Below are 11,593 nucleotides of genomic sequence, written 5' to 3'. Positions count from 1 at the left end.
CTGTACTTCAGCTTCATTTCAAACAAATTTTAATGTCTGTATAATGAGTTTATACAAAGTTTTATGAGCAAATAAGAATTATTATTATTATTATTATTAATGCATTACTGAAAGGTGGATTTAAAAAAATGCTTTTCTTTTAGAGAGAGGACAATGTTAGTTTACAGATTAAGATTTTCCTCCTCCACTGACTGCTGTTGAATGGTTTAAGCAGGCTGGATTGAATACTGTGGTTTCACATTTCAGCTAGCATATTAATTCCTCCAGTAGTTGCGGCGCCCTTTAAAAAAAAAAAAAAAAAAAAAAAATAGTGTTGTAAAATTCATCAAGTAAAGCTATGTCAAAGTTCAAAGTTCCTCATATGCAACAAAAAAAGTTGTTTACTTACGTGCACGTCTACATTTGGGGAGGCCAGGGAACCATCGGCCATCATGACCACAGGTAACAGTGCTTGGACCAGTCATGTAGTAGCCTGGGTTACACTCGATTGATATGGTGTCACTGTATTGATAGAGGTTATTCTGTGCTCGTGTCCAGGAGGCGCCAGGCACATTTGGAGATGAACATGTCATTTCTGTGGGGAGAAAGAACTTAATTTTGATTCTGCTCATCACAAAAAAGTAAAAAGTAAAGCGGTATCAAGATTGCTGTGGTACTATTAGTGACACAGCGGTATCAAGATTGCTGTGTCACTAATAGTATCTCGGACCTCTGCATGTAGGAAGGGGTGCGCTCCATGTCCCATCCCTGGTACACCAAATCTCCCTTTGTCCAATAAGAGTTCCGACATGACACTCATAACGAAGCACACTCCTGTATGTGTAAGGTGGCTCCTGAAGGCATTTCATCACCGCATTTGTCTCTCCTGAAGGCTCTGCGCACACCACGGCTGGAGGGCATACAATATTACATAGGACAATAGTTTTAAAATGGCTAAAGAGAGAAACAGGAAAATTAAAATCCACCCAACAAATGTTTGTTCACTGCACCTTCACAAACAGGAACACGTCCATCCCAGCCGTTACTCATGCAGTTTCTGATCGCCTTTCCTACAAGAACGTACCTGATGACAGGAGACTTATTTGCAGCGACAGCACAGGAGAATACAAAGATTAAATGTGTAGAAAATAACACTATGACAACAGTGGCGGTATTTTTCATACCCCTCATCACAGACAGCTGTGGCAGTGTCTCCAAACTCGACTCCAGTGTATGTAAACTGTCCATTTAGAATCTCTCCCGCAGAACCGCACAGCTTTGCTTTTGAGGACAAAAAAAAAGAGAAAAAATTTGAAAAAAATAAATAAGATCTAAGAATGTAGAGGTGGTGAAATAAATTCTTGATTAATCTTGATTATATTATGGACGATTATGAGTCAATTATTAAATTACTAATTTTTTTTTTGGTAATACACTGCAGTGACTCTCCAGTTACTGGCTGTCATAAAGGATTTAACTGAAGGGCGGAGATGTTGACAGTGGTGGAGGAAGTACTGAAGCTTAGTACGTAAGTAAAAGTACAAATATCCCACAAAACATTTACTCAAAAGAAAGCGGAAGTACTAGTGTTTCATGACATTTTGAGGTCTTACTAAAATATGACTTTTTTTTGGCATATTTTGACGCCTTTCTATATTATGACCATTTTTATGACATTTTGAGGCCGTTTTAAAAAAATGACTTTTTTTGGCCAATTTTGAAATCTTACTATACTATAACCATTTTTATGACATTTTGAGGCTAAAAAAAAATTGACTTTTTTTGGCCGATTTTGACGCCTTACTATACTATGACGTTTTTTATGACATTTTGAGGTCAAAAAAATTTGACTTTTTTTGGCCGATTTTGATGCCTTACTATACTATGACGTTTTTTATGACAAAAAAGTGAAAAAAAAGATTTTGACTTTTTTTCGTCGATTTTGACGCCTTACTATACTATGACGTTTTTTATGACATTTTGAGGTCAAAAAAAATTTTTACTTTTTTTGGCCGATTTTGACGTCTTACTATACTATGACGTTTTTTATGACATTATGAGGTCAAAAAATTTTTTGCCTTTTTTTGGCCGATTTTGACGCCTTACTATACTATGACGTCTTTTATGACAAAAAAGTGAAAAAAAAAATTGACTTTTTTTGGCCGATTTTGACACCTTACTATACTATGACGTTTTTTTTTTTGGCCCATTTTGACGTGTGTTATGACATTTTGAGGTCAAAAAATTTTTTGACTTTTTTTGGCCGATTTTGACGCCTTACTATACTATGACGTTTTTTATGACATTTTGAGGTAAAAAAAAATTGTGACTTTTTTTGGCCGAAAAAAACGCCTTACTATACTATGACGTTTTTTATGACATTTTGAGGTAAAAAAAAATGTTGACTTTTTTTGGCCGATTTTGACGCCTTACTATACTATGACGTTTTTTATGACATTTTGAGGTAAAAAAAAATTGTGACTTTTTTTGGCCGAAAAAAACGCCTTACTATACTATGACGTTTTTTATGACATTTTGAGGTCAAAAAAAATGCTGACTTTTTTTGGCCGATTTTGACGCCTTACTATACTATGACGTTTTTTATGACATTTTGAGGTCAAAAAAAATTGTGACTTTTTTTGGCCGATTTTGACGCCGTACTATACTATGACGTTTTTTATGACATTTTGAGGTAAAAAAAAATTGTGACTTTTTTTGGCCGATTTTGACGCCTGACTATACTATGACGTTTTTTATGACATTTTGAGGTCAAAAAAAATTGTGACTTTTTTTGGCCCAAAAAAACGCCTTACTATACTATGACGTTTTTTATGACATTTTGAGGTCAAAAATTTTTTTGACTTTTTTTGGCCGAAAAAAACGCCTTACTATACTATGACGTTTTTTATGACATTTTGAGGTCAAAAAAAATGTTGACTTTTTTTGGCCGATTTTGACGCCTTACTATACTATGACGTTTTTTATGACATTTTGAGGTCAAAAAAAATTGTGACTTTTTTTGGCCGAAAAAAACGCCTTACTATACTATGACGTTTTTTATGACATTTTGAGGTAAAAAAAAATGTTGACTTTTTTTGGCCGATTTTGACGCCTTACTATACTATGACGTTTTTTATGACATTTTGAGGTAAAAAAAAATTGTGACTTTTTTTGGCCGAAAAAAACGCCTTACTATACTATGACGTTTTTTATGACATTTTGAGGTAAAAAAAAATGCTGAGTTTTTTTGGCCGATTTTGACGCCTTACTATACTATGACGTTTTTTATGACATTCTGAGGTCAAAAAAAATTGTGACTTTTTTTGGCCGATTTTGACGCCGTACTATACTATGACGTTTTTTATGACATTTTGAGGTCAAAAAAAATTGTGACTTTTTTTGGCCGATTTTGACGCCTGACTATACTATGACGTTTTTTATGACATTTTGAGGTCAAAAAAAATTGTGACTTTTTTTGGCCCAAAAAAACGCCTTACTATACTATGACGTTTTTTATGACATTTTGAGGTCAAAAATTTTTTTTGACTTTTTTTGGCCGAAAAAAACGCCTTACTATACTATGACGTTTTTTATGACATTTTGAGGTCAAAAAAAATGTTGACTTTTTTTGGCCGATTTTGACGCCTTACTATACTATGACGTTTTTTATGACATTTTGAGGTCAAAAAAAATTGTGACTTTTTTTGGCCGAAAAAAACGCCTTACTATACTATGACGTTTTTTATGACATTTTGAGGTCAAAAAAAATTGTGACTTTTTTTGGCCGATTTTGACGCCTTACTATACTATGACGTTTTTTATGACATTTTGAGGTAAAAAAAAATTGTGACTTTTTTTGGCCGATTTTGACGCCTTACTATACTATGACGTTTTTTATGACATTTTGAGGTAAAAAAAAATGCTGAGTTTTTTTGGCCGATTTTGACGCCTTACTATACTATGACGTTTTTTATGACATTTTGAGGTCAAAAAAAATTGTGACTTTTTTTGGCCGATTTTGACGCCGTACTATACTATGACGTTTTTTATGACATTTTGAGGTCAAAAAAATTTTTGACTTTTTTTGGCCGATTTTGACGCCTTACTATACTATGACGTTTTTTATGACATTTTGAGGTAAAAAAAAATGTTGACTTTTTTTGGCTGAAAAAAACGCCTTACTATACTATGACGTTTTTTATGACATTTTGAGGTCAAAAAAAATTGTGACTTTTTTTGGCCGAAAAAAACGCCTTACTATGCTATGATGTTTTTTTAAGACATTTTGAGGTAAAAAAAAATGTTGACTTTTTTGGCCGATTTTGACGCCTTACTATACTATGACGTTTTTTATGACATTTTGAGGTAAAAAAAAATTGTGACTTTTTTTGGCCGATTTTGACGCCTTACTATACTATGATGTTTTTTATGACATTTTGAGGTAAAAAAAAATTGTGACTTTTTTTGGCCCAAAAAAACGCCTTACTATACTATGACGTTTTTATGACATTTTGAGGTCAAAAAAAATTGTGACTTTTTTTGGCCGATTTTGACACCTTACTATACTATGACGTTTTTTATGACATTTTGAGGTCAAAAAAAATGTTGACTTTTTTTGGCCGATTTTGACGCCTTACTATACTATGACGTTTTTTATGACATTTTGAGGTTAAAAAAAATTGTGACTTTTTTTGGCCGAAAAAAACGCCTTACTATACTATGATGTTTTTTATGACATTTTGAGGTCAAAAAAAATTGTGACATTTTTTGTCCGAAAAAAACGCCTTACTATACTATGACGTTTTTTATGACATTTTGAGGTAAAAAAAAATGTTGACTTTTTTTGGCCGATTTTGACGCCTTACTATACTATGACGTTTTTTATGACATTTTGAGGTAAAAAAAAATTGTGACTATTTTTGGCCGAAAAAAACGCCTTACTATACTATGACGTTTTTTATGACATTTTGAGGTCAAAAAAAATTGTGACTTTTTTTGGCCGAAAAACACGCCTTACTATACTATGACGTTTTTTATGACATTTTGAGGTAAAAAAAAATTGTGACTTTTTTTGGCCGAAAAAAACGCCTTACTATACTATGACGTTTTTTATGACATTTTGAGGTAAAAAAAAATGTTGACTTTTTTTGGCTGAAAAAAACGCCTTACTATACTATGACGTTTTTTATGACATTTTGAGGTCAAAAAAAATTGTGACTTTTTTTGGCCGAAAAAAACGCCTTACTATGCTATGTTGTTTTTTTAAGACATTTTGAGGTAAAAAAAAATGTTGACTTTTTTGGCCGATTTTGACGCCTTACTATACTATGACGTTTTTTATGACATTTTGAGGTAAAAAAAAATTGTGACTTTTTTTGGCCGATTTTGACGCCTTACTATACTATGATGTTTTTTATGACATTTTGAGGTAAAAAAAAATTGTGACTTTTTTTGGCCCAAAAAAACGCCTTACTATACTATGACGTTTTTTATGACATTTTGAGGTCAAAAAAAATTGTGACTTTTTTTGGCCGATTTTGACACCTTACTATACTATGACGTTTTTTATGACATTTTGAGGTCAAAAAAAATGTTGACTTTTTTTGGCCGATTTTGACGCCTTACTATACTATGACGTTTTTTATGACATTTTGAGGTTAAAAAAAATTGTGACTTTTTTTGGCCGAAAAAAACGCCTTACTATACTATGATGTTTTTTATGACATTTTGAGGTCAAAAAAAATTGTGACTTTTTTTGGCCGAAAAAAAAACCGCCTTACTATACTATGACGTTTTTTATGACATTTTGAGGTCAAAAAAAATTGTGACTTTTTTTGGCCTAAAAAAACGCCTTACTATACTATGACGTTTTTCAAAAAATTTTTTGACTATTTTTGGCCGAAAAAAACGCCTTACTATACTATGACGTTTTTTATGACATTTTGAGGTCAAAAAAAATGTTGACTTTTTTTGGCCGATTTTGACGCCTTACTATACTATGACGTTTTTTATGACATTTTGAGGTCAAAAAAAATTGTGACTTTTTTTGGCCGAAAAAAACGCCTTACTATACTATGACGTTTTTTATGACATTTTGAGGTCAAAAAAAATTGTGACTTTTTTTGGCCCAAAAAAACGCCTTACTATACTATGACGTTTTTTATGACATTTTGAGGTTAAAAAAAATGTTGACTTTTTTTGGCCGATTTTGACGCCTTACTATACTATGACGTTTTTTATGACATTTTGAGGTCAAAAAAAATTGTGACTTTTTTTGGCCGAAAAAAACGCCTTACTATACTATGACGTTTTTTATGACATTTTGAGGTCAAAAAAAATTGTGACTTTTTTTGGCCCAAAAAAACGCCTTACTATACTATGACGTTTTTTATGACATTTTGAGGTAAAAAAAAATGTTGACTTTTTTTGGCCGATTTTGACGCCTTACTATACTATGACGTTTTTTATGACATTTTGAGGTAAAAAAAAAATGCTGAGTTTTTTTGGCCGATTTTGACGCCTTACTATACTATGACGTTTTTTATGACATTTTGAGGTCAAAAAAAAATCGTGACTTTTTTTGGCCTAAAAAAACGCCTTACTATAGTATGACGTTTTTTATGACATTTTGAGGTCAAAAAAAATTGTGACATTTTTTGGCCCAAAAAAACGCCTTACTATACTATGACGTTTTTTATGACATTTTGAGGTAAAAAAAAATTGTGACTTTTTTTGGCCCAAAAAAACGCCTTACTATACTATGACGTTTTTTATGACATTTTGAGGTCAAAAAAAATGTTGACTTTTTTTGGCCGATTTTGACGCCTTACTATACTATGACGTTTTTTATGACATTTTGAGGTAAAAAAAAATATTGACTTTTTTTGGCCGAAAAAAACGCCTTACTATACTATGACGTTTTTTATGACATTTTGAGGTAAAAAAAAATGTTGACTTTTTTGGCCGATTTTGACGCCTTACTATACTATGACATTTTTTATGACATTTTGAGGTCAAAAAATTTTTTGACTATTTTTGGCCGAAAAAAACGCCTTACTATACTATGACGTTTTTTATGACATTTTGAGGTCAAAAAAAATGTTGACTTTTTTTGGCCTAAAAAAACGCCTTACTATACTATGACGTTTTTTATGACATTTTGAGGTCAAAAAAAATTGTGACATTTTTTGTCCGAAAAAAAAGCCTTACTATACTATGACGTTTTTTATGACATTTTGAGGTCAAAAAAAATTGTGACATTTTTTGTCCGAAAAAAACGCCTTACTATACTATGACGTTTTTTATGACATTTTGAGGTCAAAAAAAATTGTGACTTTTTTTGGCCGATTTTGACACCTTACTATACTATGACGTTTTTTATGACATTTTGAGGTCAAAAAAAATGTTGAATTTTTTTGGCCGATTTTGACGCCTTACTATACTATGACGTTTTTTATGACATTTTGAGGTTAAAAAAAATTGTGACTTTTTTTGGCCGAAAAAAACGCCTTACTATACTATGATGTTTTTTATGACATTTTGAGGTAAAAAAAAAATTGTGACTTTTTTTGGCCGAAAAAAAAACGCCTTACTATACTATGACGTTTTTTATGACATTTTGAGGTCAAAAAAAATTGTGACTTTTTTTGGCCGATTTTGACACCTTACTATACTATGACATTTTTTATGACATTTTGAGGTCAAAAAAAATGTTGACTTTTTTTGGCCGATTTTGACGCCTTACTATACTATGACGTTTTTTATGACATTTTGAGGTTAAAAAAAATGTTGACTTTTTTTGGCCGATTTTGACACCTTACTATACTATGACGTTTTTTATGACATTTTGAGGTCAAAAAAAATTGTGACTTTTTTTGGCCGAAAAAAACGCCTTACTATACTATGACGTTTTTTATGACATTTTGAGGTCAAAAAAAATTGTGACTTTTTTTGGCCTAAAAAAACGCCTTACTATACTATGACGGTTTTTATGACATTTTGAGGTCAAAAAAAATTGTGACATTTTTTGGGCCAAAAAAACGCCTTACTATACTATGACGTTTTTTATGACATTTTGAGGTCAAAAAAAATTGTGACTTTTTTTGGCCCAAAAAAACGCCTTACTATACTATGATGTTTTTTATGACATTTTGAGGTAAAAAAAAATTGTGACTTTTTTTGGCCGATTTTGACGCCTTACTATACTATGACGTTTTTTATGACATTTTGAGGTCAAAAAAATTTTTGACTTTTTTTGGCCTAAAATAAAGCCTTACTATACTATGACGTTTTTTATGACATTTTGAGGTCAAAAAAAATTGTGACATTTTTTGTCCGAAAAAAAAGCCTTACTATACTATGACGTTTTTTATGACATTTTGAGGTCAAAAAAAATTGTGACATTTTTTGTCCGAAAAAAACGCCTTACTATACTATGACGTTTTTTATGACATTTTGAGGTCAAAAAAAATTGTGACTTTTTTTGGCCGATTTTGACACCTTACTATACTATGACGTTTTTTATGACATTTTGAGGTCAAAAAAAATGTTGACTTTTTTTGGCCAAAAAAACGCCTTACTATACTATGACGTTTTTTATGACATTTTGAGGTCAAAAAAAATTGTGACTTTTTTTGGCCCAAAAAAACGCCTTACTATACTATGATGTTTTTTATGACATTTTGAGGTAAAAAAAAATTGTGACTTTTTTTGGCCGATTTTGACGCCTTACTATACTATGACGTTTTTTATGACATTTTGAGGTCAAAAAAATTTTTGACTTTTTTTGGCCGAAAAAAACGCCTTACTATACTATGACGTTTTTTATGACATTTTGAGGTCAAAAAAAATTGTGACTTTTTTTGGCCGATTTTGACACCTTACTATACTATGACGTTTTTTATGAAATTTTGAGGTCAAAAAAAATGTTGACTTTTTTTGGCCGATTTTGACGCCTTACTATACTATGACGTTTTTTATGACATTTTGAGGTTAAAAAAAATTGTGACTTTTTTTGGCCGAAAAAAACGCCTTACTATACTATGATGTTTTTTATGACATTTTGAGGTCAAAAAAAATTGTGACTTTTTTTTGGCCGATTTTGACACCTTACTATACTATGACATTTTTTATGACATTTTGAGGTCAAAAAAAATGTTGACTTTTTTTGGCCGATTTTGACGCCTTACTATACTATGACGTTTTTTATGACATTTTGAGGTTAAAAAAAATTGTGACTTTTTTTGGCCCAAAAAAACGCCTTACTATACTATGACGTTTTTTATGACATTTTGAGGTAAAAAAAAAATGCTGAGTTTTTTTGGCCGATTTTGACGCCTTACTATACTATGACGTTTTTTATGACATTTTGAGGTAAAAAAAAATCGTGACTTTTTTTGGCCTAAAAAAACGCCTTACTATACTATGACGTTTTTTATGACATTTTGAGGTCAAAAAAAATTGTGACATTTTTTGGCCCAAAAAAACGCCTTACTATACTATGATGTTTTTTATGACATTTTGAGGTCAAAAAAAATTGTGACTTTTTTTGGCCCAAAAAAACGCCTTACTATACTATGACGTTTTTTATGACATTTTGAGGTCAAAAAAAATTGTGACTTTTTTTGGCCCAAAAAAACGCCTTACTATACTATGACGTTTTTTATGACATTTTGAGGTCAAAAAAAATGTTGACTTTTTTTGGCCGATTTTGACGCCTTACTATACTATGACGTTTTTTATGACATTTTGAGGTAAAAAAAAAATGCTGAGTTTTTTTGGCCGATTTTGACGCCTTACTATACTATGACGTTTTTTATGACATTTTGAGGTCAAAAAAAATTGTGACTTTTTTTGGCCGATTTTGACGCCTGACTATACTATGACGTTTTTTATGACATTTTGAGGTCAAAAAAATTTTTGACTTTTTTTGGCCGATTTTGACGCCTTACTATACTATGACGTTTTTTATGACATTTTGAGGTCAAAAAAAATTGTGACTTTTTTTGGCCGATTTTGACGCCGTACTATACTATGACGTTTTTTATGACATTTTGAGGTCAAAAAAAATGTTGACTTTTTTTGGCCGATTTTGACGCCTTACTATACTATGACGTTTTTTATGACATTTTGAGGTCAAAAATTTTTTTGACTATTTTTGGCCGAAAAAAAAGCCTTACTATACTATGACGTTTTTTATGACATTTTGAGGTCAAAAAAAATTGTGACTTTTTTTGGCCTAAAAAAACGCCTTACTATACTATGACGTTTTTTATGACATTTTGAGGTCAAAAAAAATTGTGACATTTTTTGGCCCAAAAAAACGCCTTACTATACTATGACGTTTTTTATGACATTTTGAGGTCAAAAAAATTTTTGACTTTTTTTGGCCGAAAAAAAACGCCTTACTATACTATGACGTTTTTTATGACATTTTGAGGTTAAAAAAAATGTTGACTTTTTTTGGCCGATTTTGACGCCTTACTATACTATGACGTTTTTTATGACATTTTGAGGTCAAAAAAAAATTGTGACTTTTTTTGGCCTAAAAAAACGCCTTACTATACTATGACGTTTTTTATGACATTTTGAGGTCAAAAAAAATTGTGACATTTTTTGTCCGAAAAAAACGCCTTACTATACTATGACGTTTTTTATGACATTTTGAGGTAAAAAAAAATGTTGACTTTTTTTGGCCGATTTTGACGCCTTACTATACTATGACGTTTTTTATGACATTTTGAGGTCAAAAAAAATGTTGACTTTTTTTGGCCGATTTTGACGCCTTACTATACTATGACGTTTTTTATGACATTTTGAGGTAAAAAAAAATTGTGACTTTTTTTGGCCTAAAAAAACGCCTTACTATACTATGACGTTTTTTATGACATTTTGAGGTAAAAAAAAATTGTGACTTTTTTTGGCCGAAAAAAACGCCTTACTATACTATGACGTTTTTTATGACATTTTGAGGTCAAAAAAAATTGTGACATTTTTTGGCCCAAAAAAACGCCTTACTATACTATGACGTTTTTTATGACATTTTGAGGTCAAAAAAAATGTTGACTTTTTTTGGCCGATTTTGACGCCTTACTATACTATGACGTTTTTTATGACATTTTGAGGTCAAAAAAATTTTTGACTTTTTTTGGCCGAAAAAAAACGCCTTACTATACTATGACGTTTTTTATGACATTTTGAGGTTAAAAAAAATGTTGACTTTTTTTGGCCGATTTTGACGCCTTACTATACTATGACGTTTTTTATGACATTTTGAGGTCAAAAAAAAATTGTGACTTTTTTTGGCCTAAAAAAACGCCTTACTATACTATGACGTTTTTTATGACATTTTGAGGTCAAAAAAAATTGTGACATTTTTTGTCCGAAAAAAACGCCTTACTATACTATGACGTTTTTTATGACATTTTGAGGTAAAAAAAAATGTTGACTTTTTTTGGCCGATTTTGACGCCTTACTATACTATGACGTTTTTTATGACATTTTGAGGTCAAAAAAAATGTTGACTTTTTTTGGCCGATTTTGACGCCTTACTATACTATGACGTTTTTTATGACATTTTGAGGTAAAAAAAAATTGTGACTTTTTTTGGCCTAAA

General features: G+C 31.1%; 1 protein-coding gene across 2 annotated transcripts in view; it reads right to left on the bottom strand.

The window, feature by feature from the left end:
- Positions 1–12: 12 nt before the first annotated feature.
- si:ch73-217n20.1 (complement component receptor 1-like protein) overlaps positions 13–11,593 on the bottom strand; it is a 34,684-nt gene continuing 23,103 nt past the window's right edge. For both annotated transcript variants that reach the window (XM_041052847.1, XM_041052854.1), the window contains exons 7-11: positions 1,164–1,260; positions 990–1,063; positions 710–889; positions 389–574; positions 13–280 (exon numbers count right to left, since the gene is read on the bottom strand). In XM_041052847.1, the coding sequence (XP_040908781.1) occupies positions 255–280; positions 389–574; positions 710–889; positions 990–1,063; positions 1,164–1,260 (563 nt within the window). In that variant the 3' untranslated portion in view covers positions 13–254. The remainder of the gene's footprint in view (positions 281–388; positions 575–709; positions 890–989; positions 1,064–1,163; positions 1,261–11,593) is intronic.

The sequence above is a fragment of the Toxotes jaculatrix genome, chromosome 2, assembly GCF_017976425.1.
Source record: "Toxotes jaculatrix isolate fToxJac2 chromosome 2, fToxJac2.pri, whole genome shotgun sequence".
In the NCBI taxonomy this organism is placed as follows: domain Eukaryota; kingdom Metazoa; phylum Chordata; class Actinopteri; family Toxotidae; genus Toxotes; species Toxotes jaculatrix.
Note: the sequence above shows the minus strand (reverse complement) of the source record. Positions and strands in the feature narration are given on the sequence as shown.